General features: G+C 57.7%; 1 protein-coding gene across 1 annotated transcript in view; it reads right to left on the minus strand.

The window, feature by feature from the left end:
- The window catches only part of ITPR3 (inositol 1,4,5-trisphosphate receptor type 3), a 67,935-nt gene extending 57,605 nt beyond the window's left edge, over positions 1 to 10,330 (minus strand). The window contains exon 1 of the mRNA XM_052648991.1: positions 10,242 to 10,330. Within this exon, the coding sequence (XP_052504951.1) occupies positions 10,242 to 10,330 (89 nt within the window). The remainder of the gene's footprint in view (positions 1 to 10,241) is intronic.
- Between the last annotated feature and the right edge of the window lie 12,315 nt (positions 10,331 to 22,645).

A 22,645-nucleotide genomic window follows, 5' to 3' on the forward strand; every position in this document is an offset into this window, starting at 1 on the left:
GGCACAAGTGTGCCTGGCCATCATCTGGATGTCCTTCTGTCCCCGCCCACTCTGCCATAGCTTCTGAAGCCCTGCGGTCTCCAACTGAGTCCCTCCCCAGTGCCCAGTGGTTTACAGAGCAGAGCACATTTGGGGAGTGCAAGCTGAAGCCTCCTAGAGAAGGGGAGGGGTTGGTCAGGAGTGGAGCTTGGCCTCCAGCAGGAGAACTGCAAGCAAGGTCAGAAAGGAAAACATCCCAGATCGGCAGCCAAGAGGGGACAGGAACGGTCTGTATGGGCGACCAGAACAGAGAAGCAAGCCATGTGGACCATGAAATAAAAAAGGCAGGGGGCTCCTGGAAGGCATCAGGAACACCGACTCAGGAAGATGGGACTTTCAGGACTTCCTCCGGGATCCAACATCCCACTCCTTCCCTCCTCCAAGTGCGGGTCCTGGATGAGCAAAATCAGCACTGCCTGGGAACATTCCACACCCTTCCCCGGCAGCCTCTGAGGGATGGCACCCCGCCCTCCCCATCATTTCATTTCCCATCTGGAGGGCAGCCCTCCACCAAGCCCGTAAGCAAAGAGGGCAGCCAGCGGCAGGGTGTTTAGGAGGTCCCAAACTGCTCCGCAGCGCGCCGGCAGAAGTCTCCCCTCCGTCCCTCAGAAGCTCCCCCTCAGGACTGAGGCATCCCAAGAAGGTGCTATCCGGCGGGCGGGGAAGGGAGGGGCGTCCCGTGAAGCCATTTACAGATAAACGGGAAAGCCCTAATCGGACGAGCTGCGGAGAGGGAGACCCGAGGCCAGAGGGAGGCACGAGGGCCGGGACTCCGACGGCTAAGTTTCGACGGACCGGGAGCCTCAGAGGGCGCGGCCGGGACTTCCGAGCCTCTGGGTAGAGCGAGAGGCGGAGAGGTGGTCGCCGAGCCCCGCGCCGAGGACCCCTGAAGCCCCGCCCCCGGTTCGCCGAGGCCCCGCCCCCCCCAAAGCCCCGCCCCCCCCCAAAGCCCCGCCCCGATCCGCCGAGGACCCCCTGAAGCCCCACCCCGGTCCATCGAGGGCCCCCGAAGCCCCGCCCCGGCCCGCGAGGCCCCGCCCCGGCCAGCCCCGGCCCCGCCCCCGACCCCGCCGCGGAACGAAACTCGCCTCCCCGCGTGCGGCCGTCGCCCCAGCCGCGTCGCGGAGGGAATGCGAGCGTGGCCTCGCCCCGGCCTGCCTCCCACTGCAAGCCGCCGCCAGGACGCTGGGCCCGGGCCAGGCTCGCCCGGGGGCGGCAGGAGGCGGGCGCGAAGAGGTGGGGACGAGCCGCCAGCGCCCGCGCTTTCCTCCCCTGCCCGGGACGGCCCCGGGGGAGCCCTTCCCACAGGTGGCACCCACATCCAGGCCGTACCCGCCTCATTCTCCCTCAAGGTGGGGGCATCTGTGTGGATTGTACTAGCCTGGTCACAGGTGTCCGGCTTCCGGCTCGCCGTAACCAGAGCCGGGCTCTCCTGGGAGAAGCTGCCCCTAGCTTCCCCGTCCCCACCCCGCCTGAGCGCCTCCATCCCCGTCCAAGGGCTGGGGAATGGCCTACTGCCGCCCGCGCTCAGCCAGCCTTGTTATCTCTGTCCCCCGCTGCGTCCTGCCACATTCAAGGCCGGCCGCAAACTCCGCTCCTCCAAGTTCCCTGTCTGTCCCCACCAACTAAAGGTAGGAGGGTGCCTCAGCCAAGATCACCTTAGAAGAACCGACGCTCCACTGTGCAGAACACATTTACTTTATAAATCGTTTTTACACCCAGTACCTCATCCCATTCTTACCAGTCCAGTGAGGGTCACAGAGTTAAAGGAACCACCTCGTCCACGCAGCTGGTAGCTGATGGCACTTGTACCATCTAGGGCTCCATAGGTCCCACAAAACTTTACTGCGAAGGGATGATGTGCTGGGTGCGGTCCCCAACCTCTGGAAGCTCCTGTCCACCATGCTGAGTCCTGTGAGTACAGGAGCTGCGTCCTACACTATCACCAACTGAGGACAGTGGGAGACATAAGATGGGTCTGAGCCTGCACCGTGCAGGGCCCAGGAGGGATCAGCAGGGTGGGAAAGGGGAGGAGGTGAGAGGAGAGGGAGGGTCCGGCAGCAAGCCGGTGGGCAGGCCTGCCCTGGACCCTCTGAACAGGAATTAGTGGACAGCTCTGCTCTAGAAGGATGTGGAGGGCACTGCCCTGAAAATGCTCCAGGGCCTGCACCCCAAGACCTTGGGAAGGAAGAGAGAAAGGCAGATGCATCCAGGGGCCTAGCTGGCCCCATTCTGCCCGGGGTGGACTTTGAGATCCAGTGGAAGGCATGGAAAAGGTAGTGGGCCGGGTCAGTGCTGCCAGGAAAGATTAGATAAGCAGGAGGAAGAAGGGAGCTAGAAGTGGTGCAAGTGACTATCAGAGGAGCAGCTGAGGAAAGAGGCCTGCAGACCGGAGAGACCCCCAAGGGTCCCTAGACAGCCCCTCCCTGATCTAGCCTGGGAAAGAGGTGCAGGGGGAGACCAAGGAGCTCAGGCTGCACGGTTAAAGGAACAGCCAGTTCCAGACCCCAGATCTCCTGACTCCCAGCCAGGGCTGGCCACCACCCCACAGATCTAGGCCAGACCCACGGAAGGCCACTCCCAAAGCAGGCACTGTCAAAACACTGGGATCGACTGGTGGTGGATGGAGGCCTTGGATTCCCCCTCCCCAAATACTGGTGCGGGTGGGGAGGAATGCTGGGCAAGTAACCCGTTCACTGGCTGGGATCCCTGGCTCATCAGAGAAAAGCAGTCCAGTTCTGCATCCTTGCAGAAAAACACCCATAAACCTGACCTCTACACGTCTTTCTTTACCAAGGATCCACCCTGAGCCACCAAAGGGACCAGAGTATATGGACTTTAAAATAAGCATGGCTCATCCTTTCAGAGAGCTTATGTCTAGAAAGGACAGCAAGCCACATACTCAGGCTCTTGGGGAATCCCAAGAGTCTCCCCAGCAAGGAACAGAGGCAGCAAATGTGATTAAACCTGACCAGACCGAAATAAAGACCCTTGGCCAGGGCACAAGCTTTCAGAGCACTGTCTCTGCCCACAGGCCTGGGTTTCTGGCTCTCAGGGCTGGGTGGGCTCTGGCCAGTCCTGGGGTCTCTATTAGGCCAAGGAGAAGAGGGACGGGGAGCAGGAGAGACAAGAGAGCTGAGAAGAGGCACAGAAGACAGGCAACCCTGGGCCACCCAGCCCACCCCCAGGCTTCTCTCCTGCGCTCCATCCAGGGCGTGGGTTCTGGGCCCGTCCAACCTAACCTGCCTAATAACTGAGGCTGGAGGGGCCTCTGCAGGGCAGCCCCGAGGCCTAGGCCGCCCAGCTTCAGACCCTGCGGGGCAACCCTGATGACTCCACAAAGGGAGAGACTGTCTACAGCCTCCCCATCAGGGTGAGGAACAAAGAAATGGGGGCAGGCGCTGCTTCAGATTAAAGGAGACTCAGGAGGCATTGTGAATCAAATTAACACAGGGACCTTGATCAGATCCTAATTTAAAGACACCAGTGGTCGAGGCCAGACTGAGAACAATGGAGTGTATTGGACTATGGATCCGGCATTGGATGTTATTCGGAAATTACTAACTGGTGTGAGGACAGGACTGCGGTTACACAGGAACACAGCCTGTTTCTTAGGAATGTAAAATGAAGGATGTAGAGGCGAAAACATGCTTGCATGTGATTTACCATGAAATACTTCAACAAAAAACTAAGCACAGTAAATATGGCAAAATGTAAACAATGACTAGGTCTAGTGGTGGATATATGTGTTCTAAATAATTCTCTCCTTTTTTTTTTTTGCAGCATTGTGAGACATGCAGGACCTTAGTTCCCCAACCAGGCATCGAACCTGTGCCCCCTACACTGGAATGTGGCGTCTTAATCACTGGACCACTAGGGAAGTCCCTTTCCCTGCTTTTATAAATTTTATATATGCCTCCAGTTGGTGGTAAGGGGTCAAAGGGACAGCACAGACCAGAGCTGTAAATACTTGGGAAAGTCCACCCATTGCCAGCAGCAGCAACATCTCTGAAACACAGACCGAATTCTCCCTCTCACGACCTGTCACCCCTGTCACCCTATTTCTAGACTCAGATCCTGGAAAGCTGGTTCTCCTGCAGGCTGGAGGAAGGCGGTGATGGCTGGCTGGCTGGCTGAGTGATGGGAGAGGGATTTGTGAACCAAATATGTACAGGTGTCTGCCTCAAACACCTGCAGCTGCCCCTGGGCTAAGATTTATGTTCACCGTCTCTTCTGGCTCTGCCCACCTGCCAGCCAAACAAATATGAACCTTTACACGCACTGTGATCATTTCACTCCCCCACTCAGTTCCCAGCCAGGAGTCCCCACAGTCTTATCTCCCCAAGGGCAATGTGTCCCCCTCTCCAAGCCCCCGTCCCACCACACCCCAGGTCCACTGTGTTGTCAATACCCAGCCTCATTTCTGCCCTGGTGTGAAAAATCTTGCAGCCTCTTCTCCAGTAGCCGTGGCAGACTCCTGCTGGGTCACCCCCCACCTCCCCAGGGGTCCGCCATGCAGAAGGCTGCAGGTACAAATGCTGGGGCTCGGAGCTGGGAGCTGAGGCCCGTGATGAACTTACTGGAGATCTGGGCCCTGCTCTCCTCCCCTCCCCCAACAGGCCTCCCTCCCTCCTCTCTCACAGCCCCCACTTGCAGGGAGGAGCCCCCCAGCTCCACATGGGGTGAAGTGTGGTGAGCAGGCCTGGGGGTGGACTGCAGGAGATATCTGCTCAGGAGTAATCGAAACACAGTCGCCTCCCCTCAAAGGAAGGGCAGAAAGCTGCCGTGACCCCACCCTGAAATCCAGCATATCACCCCACCCCCAGCCCAAGCCTCTGCCCCACCCACCCACAGCCTCACGGGGCCAAGAGGGGGAGGGGAGGGGACGTGGGTCAGGAATGTAGGGCAGGGCAGAGCAGGAGTAGCTGGCTACAGCAGGATTCTTTTAGGGCCCAGGAGGAGCAGGCAGCTGGGTCCCTGGAGCCCCACGGGCGGGAACTTGGAGCTGATTCTGTCCTTGGGCCACCCCCACACTGACTTGTCTCCGCTGCAGCCCTCCCCATCACGGCCACCACGCCCAACCTGGCCCAGCCTGGAGGGCAGAGACTGGTCCTACTCCCCACACCCCTAGTGCAATCCTCTCAGACTCATGATGTGAAGTGAGCATCCCTGGGGCACTGGGTCCCAGCTTCCTCCTCCTCCTCCTCCATCACCACCTCCACCACCAGAGTTAGAGAGAGCCAGCAAGGGAAAAGATGTGCCTGGGCATTCCCTGGTGGTCCAGAGGAAAGGACTCCACACTCTCCCTGCTGAGGGCCTGAGGTTCAATCCCTGGTCAGGGAACGAAGATCCCACAAGCCACTCAGAACAGGAAAAAAAAAAAAAAAGGTGTGTCTTCCCTTTGATCCTGGACTTCCACTTCGGGGAACCTGTCCCAAGAGGATAACTGGACAAGTTGGTGTTCTGGCATGTACGGACTAGGATGTTCAGTGTAGATTGTGTAGAACAGCAAGAAATGTACAGACAAGCCAAATGCCCAAGACTAGAGTTGCTTAAATAAGTGAGGTACATCATACCGCGGAGCCCTCTGTGACCACAACACTCATAGGCCGGCATGCATGGGAAAAACACAGCTTAGTGTATTCTCCCCAAAAAGCCAGCATGCAAAGCCAGATGTGCAGTTTGACCATTTTGTACATGTTTATTTGTGGGTGCATAAAAGACTAGAAAGTCCGTACAAAGGCTGTCAAGATAATCACAGTGGTATTACAGATAACTTTTTATTTCAGTTTTTCAAGTTTTCTCCATGGAGCATATTTTAATCAAGTTTTCTCCATGGAGCATTTTTTAATCAGGAAAAAAACAGTATGGGAATCCCCTGGTGGTCCAGTGGTTAGGACTTGGCACTTTCACTGCGGGGGCCTGGGGTTCTATCCCTGGTGGGGGAAACAAGATCCTGAAAGCCATGGAGCACAGCAAAAACAAAAAAGTTTTAATTACGAAAGGAAAAAATATATATGTATTTTCCAAAGAACAATGAGTTGTATGGATTGATCTAGAGAAGGCTGAGACCCTACCTTAGCGCACAGGACAGGGCTAAGTCCAACGTCTCATTTCAGTGAAATCACAATTAAAGGAAAGCCAAGGGCAGTTCGGACACCTGCCCATGGAATTCAGTCTGCACGGGAAGGCCAGCGCCCCCTCCTGGAATTACCCGTGTCTGAGACTTAAGACTCAATGGGCCCTTAGGGACCATTTCTCCCAGCTCTCCACTGTACAGACTAGAATAGGCTGGACTCTGTCTTGGTTACCACTGACTCCCCAATGACTAGAACAGTGTCTGGCACATAGTAGGTGCCCATTCAATGTTTGCTGAATGACTTAGTGAGGTCTGATGAAAACTAAGAGATGGGCTTTCTGGACCAAGGAGCAGGCCTCAGACCCCACCCCTACAAGTGTTAATACAGTTGGTCTGACATGGGATGCTGGAACTGGATTTTTTTTTAAAGACACACAGGGATTCTCAGATGCAACAGAGCACCACAGAGGACAAAGGTGATAGAAACACACTCTGAGAGGCAGGGCCTTGCCAAAATCACCCCTCCAGTTAGAGACAAAGTAGGTCCTAACCCTGAGACCTGGGGCTTCCTCCACATTGACCTCCGCCTTCCCTGGGACTTCCAAGGCCCACCCTCCTGGAAAAGCCGATCACACCCCCTGTGATCACTGAGCCCTGAGTGACACACGTCCAGAGGCCCTGACTCCAAGTGGTGCTCCAAGGCCCAGCCATAGGCAGTCAGAGGCAATCTGACCCATCCTGGGCGCTCAACTGCACAACCTAGTCCACCCACACTTCCCAGCTTACCGAAAGGGTCTGGGGGCCCTTCCTCTGGGCACTCAAAGTAGACCTTCAGGGAACTGCACGTGAGACCAAAGGGGCCCATCCCGCACTCAGGGCCAGTTCCCCACAGCCACTGCCAGAAGCCACAGTAAATCCTTCACCTGCAGTGGCCTCCCTCCACCTCTGCTGCCTCCCACCCGGGGGCGGGGTCGGGGGGGCACGAGGCAGTGTCTCGGCCATGCACTCCTGCCAAAAACATGCATGGGCCTGCTCTTCCTTCCCGCCCGAGGTCTCAGCCTGCTCCGGGATCCACTCCCCAGAGCCCTCCCATCCTTCCAACCCAGAGTTAATGTACAATCGTCACCAGGAGCTCTAATTACCCAGGCGGCTCTAATTGGCCTCCTCCACTTGGCTCACAGAGCCCGGCTGGAATCTGAAGGCTGCCCCAGACTCCCTCCTCCACCAGTGCCTGCACATCCCACCTCCCAGCTGAGCAGCCTCACTGCTGCCCTTGTCCTCACCAAATTCATTTCCTCCAGCCCTCACTGGGCACCTCTTGGGCACCAAGCATTGGGATCGCCTGGGAGCTCAATCAAATCACCCTCCAGGGTTCGCAGATGTAGGTGAAGGTCAGGTTCAGCCAGGGTGAAGGCAAAGAGGACCAGAGCTGAGGATGGAGGCAGAAAGACTCCAGCAAGGATGGAGCAGAGGGGGACTCACAGAGAGCAATGCTTCTCTTTTAGACACCAAATGTCTAAATTTTAGGCTCAAAATGCAGATTCTGATTCAGTAGGACAGGCTCGGGTGTGAGATTATGTATTTTCTAACAAACTTCTCCGTGATGCTGATGCTGCTGGGCCAAGGACCACACTTCGAGTGGCCATGCTTTGTGGTGTTCAGAAATCATTCTTCCCTTGAGTTTGGCTCTGAGCATGTGCCCACCACAGTGCCAGAGTGGATGAATGGGGTACTTAATCAGTCAGTCCTGGCAGAGTGCCCAGCATTAGAAGGCCCTACAGAGAAACCTCCAACTAATCACCCAAAGTGTCAAACAATACAATTAACATCGGAGAAGAACTTGTACAAAGTAGTTTGAAGCACAAGGGAAAAGGGGTTAATTCTGCCCTGGTTGAGGGGGTGGGTTGGGGTGGGGGGGTGGGGGTGGGGGTGGGGTGGGGGGTGGGGTCGGGGGCTGGATCTCACAAAGGAGGCGCTTTGCTCCAGGTCTGAGAGGGTGGGTCAGATTCACCCAGGTGGAGACTGGCTCAAGGGCGGGGGCAACACAGGAACAAAGGTAAAGAGACAGGACAAGGTTCCAGGAATCTCAATCCAGGTGGTGCATCAGGGGTGTGAAGAGGAGGTTAGAAAAAAAAAAGACAATGAATTTGGGGCCAGCATATGCCGGTGCTAGAATGCCGTCTGGGAGGGCGGGCGTGCAGGTGTCACGGCAAGTTGGGTGCTCTGGGAACCGACTCCTGGAGCAGAAGGGCTCTGGCAGCCACAGGCCCAGCCTCAGAATCAGATTGGCGAGCAGGAGGCCGCTTCCTGGGGCAGAAGGGCTGGGGCGGGAGGGAGCTGTGTTAGGAAGCAATAGAGGGAATCCCTGGCAAGGGGATGAGGCCTGTGTGAATGGCAAGAGACGTTTCCCTTGGACTTCCCTGGTAGTCCAGTGCCTGGGACTCCCCGCTTCCACTGCAGGGGGCGTGGGATGGGTCCCTGGTCAGGAAACTAAGATCCCACCTGCCAGACAGTGTGGCCCCGCCAAAAATTTCCCTTGATTCTGTTAGATGTCACAGGTGCTGAAAAAGCCCTCTTGGGTGCTTAGCCCTAACACTGGGCAACAGAGAAGATGGTCATTTCCCCAAAGCCCTGGGCCTGTCCAGACAGCAGATCTGCCCCTGTGTGCCCGCCACACCCTCTGCTCCTTCCCTTGGTGTTATCAGAGGTGTTGACTCCGTGCCAGCTGGGCAGTCTGGCCAGAGGGGCAGTCCGAGAGTCGTTGCTCTCTGGGGGAGGTCAGCTCACCATGCCCTCACCCAGTCACATCCTCTGGGAAACCGAACAAGAGAAGACAGACTAGCAGGGAGAGGTTGAAGGGCTGGGGAGTCTGCATCTGAACGGGGAGGGGGCTGGGAAGGCCTGGAGGTGTGAGATAAGGTGTGAGGTATGCTAGAATTCCCAATCCTTGTCCCCCTTTGGCTGACTCAGCCCTCCCGCCCTCGAGATCTTTCCCACACGACTAAAGCTAAACTCCCAACAAGACACCAAGGGAGCCAGGTGACTCCCACCTCCTGAGCTCAGGGTCAGCTCGCCCTGGGCTGAGGGTGCCAAGGCTGTCCTCCAAAACCCCCGGGGAGAAGGCACCTTGTAGCCAGTTGGCGTCAAGATGTGTTGGGTCAGCAGAAGAGGGTGGGTTCATCCTAAAGAACCGCTGGGTGTGGCAGATGAGACCATTTAACACAAGTCTGCAGACTGTAAAACGTGACACAGGTAACAGGCCCCACCCTGGGGCTGGAGAAGTGCAGAAGCCACTCTCTCCTCCACCCCAGCGACTCACTCAACTGCCCTTCGGAAGATAAACCCATTTCCTCTCATTCTTTCCCTGCCCTATGCCAGCTCCGGGCCTGGCCCTCTCCTGGGACGAGAACGGATTCCTTGCTCTTCCAGACCCTGTGGGGTGGCGGCCAGAATTAATTAATGTTTGCAAAGTGCTCCAGAGATCCTGGGACCAGGGACCCAGGGGCGCCAGATGAGCTGCGCAGGAAATTGCCAGGGAGAGGCGGGGAGAAGGGGCCGCCTGGCGGGACCTGGGACGCCTGGAAGGAGAGGCCGAGGAAGAGACTCCTAGAGACAGGGAACAGGGCAAGAGAGAGCTCGGAAGAAAAGGTGCGACCCTCCAAAGGTGCGGCAGGTCTGTAACTAGACGGCCCCGGGCTCCTGGCCCTCTCGTTCACCATCACCACCACTACGATTCCGCCGGGCTCGAGAGTCGTCCACGTCCAGGCCTGGATGCCTGTCCCCGACTAACGCCACGGCCACCCACCTGCCCCCCCGCACAGGGACCACCTGCAGAGGAAGTCCCAGGGCCCCCCCCCCCCCGGGGAAGAAAGCAAGCGTGCGAGGGTGGAGGCTTCGCGAAGGGGGCGCCTCCTGCCAACACAGGCGCGGCGCCCGACTCCTACCTAGGCAAATATTTCACTTCCTTTCTCTAAAAGGAGGCGGCGAGCCGCTCCCCGGTTCCTTGAAGCTGGGGGACGACCAGGTCCCCTGACGGCAGGAGGCAGCAGAACGCACACAAACGGCACCGGGGCCCACCGCGCCCCCTCCCTGCCCGCGCCCCCCTCGAATTCGGCTCGCTCACCCCAAAGTACTGATGAAGCCATTGACGGAGCCCTCGGCGTACAGGGAGACGATGTCCCCGATGTGGAGGAAGCTGGACATCTCGCTCATGGCTGCGGCCCTCGGGGGAGCCGGGGCGGTGGAGGCGCCTACGGGCGAGCGGCCAGGCGCGGTGCGGAAAGCGGAGACGACCCGCGAGGCCGAGCGGGGCGCGCCCCCACCTCGGAGCCGGGCGCTCGGCGCGGCCGGGGCGGGCTGGCGGCCCCCGGAGCGGAAGGCGGCGCGGCGCGGCCGCGGAGCCGGAGGTGGCGTCCGGGTGAGGAGGTGCCCGCGTCTCGGCACACCCGCCACCCGCCCGCCCGGCCCGGCCCGCGCCTACCTGCGGCGCAGAGGAGCAGGAAGTCTGGGGCAGCCGCACACACATGCAAATCGCGCCCGGGGGGCGGGGAAGCCACACCCCGCCCCCCAGGCCCGCCCGCCGGCACCCACGTGCGGCGGCCCGCCTCCCGCGCCCCTCGCGCGTCCGGGCCCAGCCTCCCGGACGCCGAGGCGGCCGCCGGCCCCGCGCGATCCCGACGGCTGCCGGGACAGGTCTCCAGCTCCGGAGAGTCCCCGGCCAGCCTCGCGGAGCCGCCATCCCTGGGAGGCCCAGCGGGAGCTCTCCGCCCTCGAGGTTCGCCGAAACGTCTACTCGGCCCTCGAGTCGCTGAGGGCTGGGCGGGCGGCCGCGGAAAGGGGAGCCCGGGCGCCCCAGCGGGCGCTCCCTTGAACCGCGCCCCGGAGGACCTGCCCGGGAGCGCCCTGGCTGCGGCCGCCCTGCGACCACCGCGCCGTCTCTGCTCCCAGCTGAGAGCCGTCTTGCGCGGAGAGGCGCGCTCATTCCTTCGCAGAGCACATCGGGATTCATTTTTCTTAACGTAAAAAGCCTTTTCATTGCACAAAAGAAAGTGCTAGGGCTTGGAGGGGAAATGAAGCAATGGGGTGGGTTTTGTTTTCTTCTCGCCGCATTCCTGTGTACAAAGAGATCCAACTTCCGAATCAGTTCAGCCGCTCCCTCTCCAGGAGTTGGCTCCGAAACTCCTGGCTTCTTCTTTCTTTTCTTTTTAAGGGGGAAAGGAGGGGGGCAGGAGTGAAAACTACCTTCGCTGGTTAGTTGCGCACCCAAGCGCCAACGAGGACCAGACCAGGGCCAGCACCCCCTGGGAGTGACCCGCTACGGTGTAGCCGCTGTGCAAAATTTTGCTCATGAAGCCCTCCCCTCAAACGCCCGTCCCCAGCTCGCCTGCCTTCTGTTCTGTCCCCGGGCTCTGCGGTGTTTGCTTCCTAGTCCCTTTTATTTTAGCTTCTGGGATAGAGTGCCCAGTGCCACCCATTCGATCACGTTTACTCCTTTCCGACACCCCCACCCTGACTTCCTGGGAAGGGGGAGGCTTATCCCTGGGAGATAGAGAGGAGGGGGCTGAGGACTGAAGCTGGGGTTGGGGGGTGGAGAGAAAGACGCCGGAGGGATGAACTACGTCGAGCCAAGAGACAGCTGCTAACCCAGGGGGAGAGAGTGAGGAGCCCCTGGGCCTGTGGCTTTTTCACAGAGACCCCTAGAATGTGGGAGAGGAGGACGCCTCCAGGATTGCTGAGTTCAGTGTTTCCCAATCTTTTCACCAAGACCCCACAATAGCAAATCAATTTTACCTCAGACCTGTCGGCACCTTCATCTGTATATAAGTGAAACAATAGTTTCACAAAACAATGCTTACCCTTATGACCTGTGATTGCACTCTGATATTTTCTGTTCTATTTGTTTTGTTTCATTTTGTTTTTTAATACTGATTGTGAACCACTAAATTGCTCTGTTAAATGTACCAAATGAGTTGCAAATTGCAGTTGGAAAGACCTCACCCTGGCCACTCTGCCAAAAAGAGATGAGCAAATCCTGGAGAAGCAGAAACAAATCTCTAGGTCACACAGCCCCGTACATGGCAACTAGAACCAGCAGCCCAGCCCTTGACCCCCAGCTCCTGACAGCCCGCTCAGTACTCTCTCCAGGGCCTCGTGCTACACTGGAGCCTCAGCTGTCTGTCGCCGGAGCCCAGCTGGGAAGGGCCAGCCCCTGAAACAGCTTCACTTGCTCCCAGAAGTCAGGACTCTGCTGCATTTCCTGCAGACAGAGAGGAAACATATGCATTTGTTCCACCAGCATTTATCAAGGGCCCACTATGTGCCGGGCCAGTTGCCTAGGTCCCCTGCACCAGACAGTGATGATGAAAAGGAGTGCGCTGGGAACACTTCCTCCAGCGGCTTCAATCTGGACGTGTGCCTTCCTTGCCCCAGCCACATCCAAGGGTCCATGTCCTTCCTCTCCTAAGATTCAAACGGAGGGTTCCATAACGGCCAAGGTCTGACAGCCCGGAAGTGGAGGTCAGGCCTATCTTGCCCAAAGCACCTGCCACTGGTTCCCCCTTCACCCCCAGATCAGGAGTGCTCTGAGCCTCTGTCCCTCCACCAATCAGGAGCACTAAGAGGTGGGGAGAGCAACCACCATCTGGCTGGGAAGCCCTGGGAGCGATGCCCCGGGAGCCTCCTGCCACACACACACTGCCTCTGGGTGCTCCTCCGGACCACGGCACCCATCCCGTGTTCCCAGAGGAGACACCCCTGGGCTCCAGACCCCCTGTCACCTGCCTCTTAGAAATCATCTCCACTGGAAGCGCTTTTATGCATCTGGGTTCTAAAGTAGAGTTTGTTTAAAGAAAGGTTCAGTTGGTTAAAAAACAATGAAATCTAAGAAACTGATGATACAGCTGCAGTGAGTTCACGCCCCCCTTGTGTTTCCTCATCACCCACATGATCAAATCTACAGGACTCAGCTCAGCATATCAGACTCTGTCTCCCCATCCAGCCCTTGGCAGGCACAAAGACTGCTGCTCCAGAATGGTGCTGTGAACTGCGCAGACTGACTTTCATGGGCCTGGGATTGAGGCCCAGTTCTGCCACTTTACCAGAGGCTGGTCTCCCAGCCTCTATTTCCATACGTTAAAGGGGGAGGATACCTTCCAACACGCGGGGGCAGCAGCGGGATAAAGCCGTCAGTACGGCACCACCCCCCACCCCACACCCTCCCACCCCCCAACCCCCAGTTAAGAAGGACTGAGTGCGTTCAACCTCATTTCCCCAGGACCACATCCACTCCCACTCCACCACTTCCCGCTTGCTATTCCCATGGTCCGAAGGAACTCTCCTTCCTTGATGCTCAGAGCAGCAATCTTTTAAGTCTTATTATGAAGTATTTTCAGAAATAAGATTACACTTAAAATAATTGATCGAAAAGAGAGTTAGTGCCCTATACCTGTCTTCCAACTTTGTCAAATCTTCATATTTTGCAAAATTTAGTTCCAACATATATTTTTTTAAACTAAACAATTCAGCTAAAAAATGAAAAAAAAAAAAAATTCAGTTGAGGTTCCTTACATGGGTGCGTGCGTGCTGAGTTGCTTCAGTTCTGTCCGGCTCTTTGCAACCCTGTGGACTGTAGTCAGGCTCCTCTGTCCCTACATACACCTCCCCCCTCCACCCCAGGCCAGGCCGTGCCTCAGCTCTCCCTTCCCCCTCCAGAGAGAACCCTGATTTGGGAGTGTTGTTTCCTGCAGTTTTCACACTTGAAAAGGTACAGATGCACCCACAGACAGTGTGCGCTCTCTCTCCGCAGGGCTTTACACTTTGAATAAATAGTGTCACCCCGCGTGTATCCTCTGGCACGTGGAGCAGAGTGACAGCCCACTTCCTGCCCACATCGCGGTTTGTCTGTTGGTCGATGGCCACGAGAGCCGTGTCTCCGTCTGGGCTGCTACAGCCGTGTTGCAGTGGACATTCCTGTCTCCTTGTGCAAATGCTTGAGTGTCTCTAGGGCAGTATGGGTCACACTATGGGCTCAGACATACTCGTGAGTCCTGAAATCAGCTGAAAGGGTAGAGATCAGCACTTTCTAGAACTCAGAATTGATTAGGAAATAACCGGCATCACATGTCTTCAGGGTCACCATTACAGTGACAGTCCTGTGTCGTGAGTGGCATGCGGATTCTGGATCTCAGCGTGGGTCTCCTGAGGATACCTGTTCAAAAGTGACCTAAAAACTGTACTCTGGAGTGAGAACTCAGATGAACTTGCTGGATCTCAGGGAAGGTGCAGTTCGACCTCCTAGGAGTTGATGAATTACACTCCAAAGTGTCCTTTCTAAGTCACCTTCTCATGGGTCACTAGAAGTATGTCTGCTGAGCCATGGCCCCACCAACACTTGCTGTTGTCAGGCTTCTTAGCCTGAAATTTCTTTGTTTCCCCACTCTCGGAGACCAGATTGGGGCCATCTTGAATTGTAATCCTCTCTCTCCTTTTTGGCCTTCCCCCTTAGACCATGAGTTCCTAGATAGACGAGGCTGTGTCTGAGTTAATTTGTGTCCCCTCCAGGCCTGGGATGTAGCAAGTGTTCACAAAATCTACTCAGATTTGAACTCTCAAAGACTAGGAGGATGGGGAGAGTATAAAAATTATTGCAGGCGGGCTTCTCCGGTGGCTCAGTGGTAAAGAATCTGCCTGCCGCTGCAGGAGACACGGATTTGATCCCTGGTCCAGGAAGACCCTACGTGTCATGGAGCAATGAAGCCCGTGTGCCACAATTATTGAGCCTGGGCTCTAGAGCCCTGGAACTGCAACTCCTGAGCCCATGCATCGCAGCGATTAAAGCCCGCACACCGTAGAAGCTGTGCAACAGCTGCCACCACAGTGAGAAGCCCAAGCACCGCAAGGAAGAGGAGCCCCTGCTCTCCGCAGCCAGAGAAAGCCTGCTCACAGCAAGGAAGACCCAGGGCAGCCAGAATAAATAAAAACTTTTACATAAATAAATAAATAAATAAATAATCCTGAGAAATAACAGGAGACTGTGGGAGCCCTGGCTCAAGGTATCAGACCCCCAGGTCCCCAGGCAGGAGGTGGGAGCTTCCAGGGATGCTGTAAGTGGTTGGAAAGGAGAACTGATGGGCCTGACCCCTCCTGAGAGGCTTCAGTGGGATGACCTGAAGCTGGGACAAAGATCAAGCCCAGGAAGGAGGCTGCCTCCATCCTCTGGGCAACTGGTTTGCTTGGTTCAGGCCCTAACCTCCATGGCTGGGTTCCTCCAGCACCACCTCCCAAGGGATCCTCTTCTAGAAGAAAAACAGAGAGGACGGGACACTCGGGTCAGAAAGCCCAAACTCAGGATTTGCAGGGAGCCAGTGACTGTAGGCGCCTCCTGGAGGGGAAACTGAGGCACTGAGCCTAGATTGAGGGAGGTGGGGAATTCCTTGTTAGCATATTTTTTTTACCTTTTGAATTTTGGACCATGTGGATGCTTAACCTATAACCAAAACTAAAGATGCTCAAATTCTTACCCCTTTAGTTGCAAGCTCCAAGTCCCCTCAGAAAGACCTCCAGGAACCCACCTCCATCCTCCATCCAATCCAGACCTGAGGAGTCCAGGGAAGACAGGGGGTGGTGCTCAGACCCTCCCCCGGACTCAGAAGGAACTCCGGGCATGTGCTGAGGGAAGGGGCCACTAGGTCCGACTCCTAGGCCCTGTCACCAGCGTGCTCCCCGCCTCCCTGCCATGACACCTGCCTTTCTAGGCTTCTCCCCAGCTCTGCCATGTGACTCTGCAGAGAGTCCAGACCTCTGAGTCTCGGGTTCCTTCTTGTAGCCAGAGTTCACACCACCTTCCCAGACTTCACCCCTGGTGTTGACTGTTCTTGCAGCTTTCACTGGTCCTCCCTGACGGGGCCTGCGAGGTGCAGGACGGCCACCCCCATGCTGGCAGTGCCATCTCAGGGTTTGGGGCTGATAAGAGGCCGTCTGCAGGGCTTCCTCGGCCCTCGCCCCTGATGTAGCAGCCGGGCCGGGAGGGGAGGCAGAGTTGGGCCAGAAGGGCTGACTCAGTGCAGCAGCCACCCTGCCGGGTCAGCCGGGCACCCCACCCACCGCCTGCCGGGGTTCCCAGAGAATTCCTTCCCCATGCCATAAGCTGCCCTGGGCGGGCACCCCAGCCCTCAGCAACCACTCAGCCACAGCCAGGGCTGCCTGCCCGGCCAGACTTCGCGCACACACACACACACACACACTCACACGCTCAACCTCCCAGGGCGCCTGGAAGGAGACAGAACTTGTTCTGTTGGTCACCCTCCACCCCCACCTCCCAGCCTTCAGTATTATATCTATTCATTTCAGACATGCGCTGACCACTGACCACAGCAAGGAGAGGAAATGGACAGAGGAATGCAGCCAGCTAACCCGAATGCGCGGTCCCCGCCTGGGGAAGAAGGAGATCAAAGAGCCTGTGGCTGCCCGTCCCCCGGTCCCACAAGAGAGAGTCATCCCCTCCTTCCGCTCAACTGCCTCTTGAGAGCCAAGCCCCTGGTTCTGAAGTCCTGACTCCCGGGGCCTGATCTTTCCTCCTCCTCTGCCCTCAGGGGTCGCGAGCAGATAAGGCGACCCCTCCCTGGACAGACTGTGAAAAGCAGAAGTCCTGAAGCAAAGTCCTGGCCCCAGGCAGTGCTCTGCAGAGACGCTGGCCCACCTCTCTGGACTTCAGTGTCTCTGTGTGTGGAGTAAGAATAGAGAGCTGTGTTCGTGAGATCCTGGCAGGAAACTGGCCCCACGTCCCCAGTGGGTGATTAAAGAGAGGTTAGTGAGTGGACGGACTTGCAGAGAGCGATGTGGACAGGGTTCAGGGCCCAGCCAGAGGTGGTGCAGCTCCCGGGAGCTAGTGACCGGGGAGAGTCCAGGCCTGGAAAGCAGCCAATGGATCAATCATTGACCCTCTCCCCCTTCCCGTGCTCTGGTCTCTTTCCAGTGCCTCCCGCTGGCTCCGAGGACAAGGGAGCCTGGGTAACTCAAGCCACAGAGGCCAGCCTCTCAGTACATGGAGCAAGCATGGAACAGTGGACCGTGGATCCAGAGAGCCTGGGTAACTCAAGCCACAGAGGCCAGCCTCTCAGTACACGGAGCAAGCATGGAACAGTGGACCGTGGATCCAGAGCGGGGTGATGAATGGAAAGTATCTGTTGACAACATAAGTAACTACTTTGTGAAACATTTAGCTCAAGCAGCAAATATCTCTATAATTTCCCTTGTTGGCATAGTCCTCAGGGTTCTCAATAAAGAGAAATACCAATAAATCTAAAGAAATGACAACCTAATAGTGGAATTTCGTTTAATAGGATGACCAAAGAAGGGACTTTTTCTTTAAAAATGTATTTATTTTTAATCGGTGGTTTCTGCCATACATCAGGGCTTCCCAGGAGGCACTGGTGGTGAAGAACACGCCTGCCAACGCAGGAGATGTAATAGATGCGGGTTCGATCCCTGGGTCAGGAAGATCCCCTGGAGGAGGGCATGGCAACCCAGTCCAGTATTCCTGCGTGGAGAATCCCACGGACAGAGGGGTCTGGTGGGCCACAGTCCACGGGTCACACAGTCAGACACGTCTGAAGCGACTGAGCACGCACACACGCCATATCGACATGAATTTTTAGGAGGAGAGACGTTTATGAGACAGAAGATTTTATCCACAAAGCAGACATCCATGTCCCCTCCCCAGTAGAATAATCAGCTGTTGAGTAGCCACTGGCCAGAAGGAGGAAGTAATGGGTGCAGGGCTGGGCTGCTCTCGCCCCCTACCCATTCTGAGCCAGAACTGGGGGGTGGTGGAGGCACCCGGGGAGGCTGATTACAGCTCCCCATTACCCTCTGAGGTTACCCTGTCTTGGTGCCCGGGTCAGGACCTTGGCAGGAGCCCCGGAGAAGAGGAAGGCCTCTGGCCGTTCTGCATCTTTCCAGGCTCGGGGAAGGGGGGCCCTGCTCTGTGAGGGGAAACTGTCCAGGCCCCTACGCTCCACTTGCCAGCAAGGGAAGCAGGTCTGGAGAGGTGAGCTTACGTCAACACTGTGAACCTGTTGAGAAAGGAGCTTAAAACCCTCCCGGGACCAGCCCCAGACAGGAGGGTGACAGCGGGGTGATGTCAAGTCCACCTGGGCTGGGCCCTGCCTCCAGCTGCGCCCCACACCCACCTCGGCAGGACGGAGGCCTGGGGGCCGGGGATCCACGGCTCCAAATGGCCAAAGGCTGAGGGCTGAACCTGGCAGACAGGACCCCCTCCTGCACCGGGCTTGCCACCCTTTGTCTCTGGAGCATTCAGAAGAGGTCACACAGCGAGGGGGGTGCCATGCCCTCTGGAGGGGGCGGGGAGAGGTCATGGTCGAGGCACTCCGCTCTAGGGGGAGAGGGAGAGAAAGGCTTGCTGTTTGCCCAGGAAGGCAACAGACACTGGGGCCCTTGTCCTGGGGCAGCGGGGGAGCTGCTGGCCAGATGGAGAGCAGCCGGGGGCTGGGGCGGGGGAGAGGAGGGATTCCAGGCCCAGCCATCAGCCTCCTCCTCCCAGGCCCCACCCAGCTCCCAGGCCTGCCCGAGACCCGAGGAAGGGCAGCCCCCACTCCCACCCAGATACAGGACCTCCAAAGGCAGTCCTGGGGCTGAGGCCTCAACACTGCAGAAACCCCCCGCGTTTGGGCCATTGACGCTGGGCAGGCTTCTCCCTGGAGAGGCTCTCCTGGTCTGTGCCCAGGCACACTCAGTCGTGTCCGACTCTTTTCGACCCCACGGACTGTAGCCCCCCAGGCTCCTCTGTGCATGGGATTCTCCAGGCAAGAATACTGGAGGGGGTTGAAACGCCCTCCTCCAGGGGATCTCCCTGACCCAGGGATCAAACCTGCGTCTCCTGCATTGGCAGCCAGTCTCCTGGTTGGCAGTGAATAAACCCAGCCTCGGGCCTTCGGAGCAGCTTTCCGGTGAGGAGGGTTGAGTCCGGGACCCGACAAACACTGATGAAATCTGTGCTGCGTGCAGGGCCCTGCACAGGGCAGGACAGTGAGAGCCCCCTGAGGGCCTGAGAAGGCTGGTCACCAGGCACCTGGCTCCCGCCCAGCCCCTGACCCCCAGCAGACAAAGGGCTGGGCCTGGCAGAGCCAAGCCCAGCAGCTCCCTCTCGGCCTGGCACTGCTGTTGTTCTACACCCTCTTTGTAAACGTAGCCACTCCCAGGAGTGTCCCCAGCACCTCAGCCAGCCCTCAGCCCTCGTCCAGGGTTGGCTTGGGGCGCAGAGAGGAAGGCCCCCCAAGGCCAGGCTCTTGGAGCAGGAGGAGCAGGGGCGGCAGTGGGGGGTGCGCGGGGCAGAAAGAGAAACGAAAACCACCACCCACCGCTGACCCCTCGTGTCCACCTCTAGGTGGCGCTCTGGGTGCACTAGAGCACTTGGCTTGCGCGTGCATGTTAGCCGCTCGGTGGATTCCGACTCTGCGACCCCACGAACTGTAGACCTTCAGGCTTCTCTGTCCATGGGGTTCTCCAAGCAAGAAGACTGGAGTGGGTTGCCATTCCCTTCTTAGCCTGCCATCCTCCTTTTATAGGTGAGGAGTCTGCGGCTCACCGTAGCTAAGGAGACAATTAGCTGATGGACGAGGAGGGGAAACTCCGCTACTGAACAGGTCGTTAAAGGTTGCACAGCCACTAAGGTGTCTCCGTTTTTCAGATGAAGAAAGTTCAGGGAGGTGAAGAGATCCACCGAAAGTCACACAGCTAGCAAGTGCCAGAAGTGGGGCTTGCACTCAGGCCGGCCTGGCCCCGGAGCCCATGGCTCCGTTTTCAGGCTGCAGAGGGCCCCAGAGAGGGAGCCTGGAAGGATTCTGTTCTCGAAGATTCCTGGCAGAGGGCGGCTCCTCTGCCCTCGTAGACCTTGCCCCAAACCCCTCCTCAGTGGTAGCCGGGGGACCCTTGCAGTTGGGACAGGGACTCCACCAAGGCCTGTGCCTCCAGCCTCCACCTCAGGCTGCCACCTAGTTCTTTCCTCCGACTCCACCTTGGAGGGGCCTGGCCTGGCTCCCTCCATCCTGGGCCAGCCAGGCCTCTGCACCAGGGCCAGGTTGCCTCTGGGCACCACCGTCCACGGGCCACACACAGGCTGCACCTGCCCTGATTCCAGCAGATTCCAGCTCCAACCACCATGATTCATTAGCTTCCTCTTGTCCCAGCAGACAAAATGCACAGCAGGAGGGAAAGAGGTCAGACAGCAGGGAGGACTTCCAGGTTGTAAGGAATGAGAGATTCGAGAATTGGGAGCCAGAGGAGGTGGGGTCCTTTAAAAAAGGAATATGCTAGGCTGCCTGAGTGAGAATCCAAATTCAGGGGTTCCGGACTAATCCGCTTCCTCTGGCTCCTCCAGCTTCCTCCCCTCTGGGCCCGAGTGCTGGAGTGGGAGCTGGAAGCTTGCCTCCAGAACCTGTTCAGACCTGCAGCCAGGCCCGTACCTGCAGCAAACGCTGGTCCCGTTCAGCAGCAGAAAGAATGATCACTCGCTGAACACGTACTACGGTCCCTCTCTGTCTCTGTCAGCTCATGCCAACTTGAGATGCCCCTAAGAAAGCTACGGTCCTCATGTCCATTTGACAGCAAGGAAACCGAGGCTCCAGGCCTTTTCCGGGATTCCCCATCTTCCCAAGATCTGTTTGTCCTTCAAGGTTAAGTTTAAACGCCCCACTTCTTGCCCAGGACCTCTGCCCTCTGCGGGGCTGCCCACAGGGACCACTGCTAATCAGAGCCCCGGCTCTCCCAGGCCATCCTGCCATTTCCTAGCTCTTGACCTGGAACAAATGACTTCCCTAAATCTGTTTGCTTACCTGCCAAGGGAAATGATGAAGCACCAAACAACAGAGGATGGTGGTGAGCATTCAGTGAGGTAACAGACATAGGACCCTGCAACCAGTCCCTGGCGCAGAGGGCGCTTAACAGAGGCAGGCTGTCATTGCTGATTTTATTTCATATGCTCTCTTATTGGTTCCTCATTGTCTTAACTCTGCAAGTTCAGCGAGGCCTCGCCTGGACATCTCAGCCTTGGTTTGGGTTCCCCAGACACAGAGATTCAAGGGCACACACATACATGGGGGTGACCAGAGTGAACCCCAATAGAGGACAGGAGAGGCGAGGCAGGGAGGGACAGAGGCAGGCACGGCGGCGATGCCGACCAGCTCCCACTGTGGAGCCCAGCCCCGCTGGGGAGCTCGGGGAGCCGGGTCAGGCTCTGATGTGCCCTTCTCACCCCCGCTGGCCTCAAGCCCCAGCCACGCGCCAGGCCCGTTTCCTGCTGCTCTGAGCCCTGCTGACGGACCATCCTGGGCTCCTGCCTTGTTCAGCTAACAGACGGGGACAGGAGGCCAGGCCTTGGAAGTAAGGGTGCCAGAGGCTGAGGGCTGAGCCTGGTTGAGAGCCAGCTGGGCACAGAGCTAGGCATCGAGAACACTCTGTATGTGAACGTGCTCAGTCTCTCAGTAGTGTCCGACTCTTTGTGACCCCATGGACTGTAGCCCACAGATTCCATGGGGGCTCTGAAGCCCCCTCGGTCCATGGGGATTCTCCAGGCAAGAATACTGGAGTGGGTTGCCATGCCCTCCTTTGGGGGATCTTCCCAATCCAGGGATCAAACCCATGTCTCCCTCATTGCAGGCGGATTCTTTACCGTCTGAGCCACGAGGGAAGCCCTTGTCCTGGTCAAACAGGAGGGACCCAGTGGAGGTGCCGCTTGGAGGCTCACAATCAGAGCTTGGCAGGTCACTGCCATCAGGCACGGGAAGCGCTCCCGGGGCAGGGGGGCGAAGGGTGGGCAGCCTGACCCAGCTCCCCCTGCATCTCAGACCCCAGGCCGCCATCTCTGAGGGCTCTAAGCCCAGTCCAGGCGGGTTCAGCCTAAGAGACAAACTGGGGAGAGGACTCAGGGGAGAATCGAGAAATATTTGGGGACAATGTTCTAATGACTGCTACCTAACAAATTCTCCAAAACTTGGTCGTGTGACACAATGGCCATTTCATTTTGCTCAAAGTTCTGTGAGTCAGGGATTCAGGAAGTGCCTGGATTCCCGAAGGTGGGTCTTGCTGGGGGTCTGCCCTGTGATTGTCGTCAGATGCCAGCTGGGGCTGGAGTCATCGCAAGGCTCCTGGGCTGGTGGTGCACGACGGATGCTCCTGGCACGGCCAGCAGGGGGTGCCCCTGAGCTACAGATGGGACCCCGTCCACGTGGCTCCTGACTTCTTACAGGGGGGCTGCTTGATCCAGAGGGAAGAGGTGGAACCTGCGTGGTCTTCTCTAACTCAGCGTCAGCAGTCACAGAGCATCACTCCCACGGTACCTGATGAGGGAGGCAGTCACGGCCCTTCCAGAACCAAGGGGAGAAGGACACAGTTCTCCTCTCCCTGGGAAGAGAGCCAAAGGGGCCATGTTTTAGACTGAGCTCAGGTGACGTCTCAGAACAGGTCCCTCTCCCCGTGCTCCCTGGGATCTCACAGATCACAGGCCCGGGGGAC

The sequence above is a fragment of the Budorcas taxicolor genome, chromosome 11 (assembly GCF_023091745.1).
Source record: "Budorcas taxicolor isolate Tak-1 chromosome 11, Takin1.1, whole genome shotgun sequence".
NCBI classification, from domain to species: domain Eukaryota; kingdom Metazoa; phylum Chordata; class Mammalia; order Artiodactyla; family Bovidae; genus Budorcas; species Budorcas taxicolor.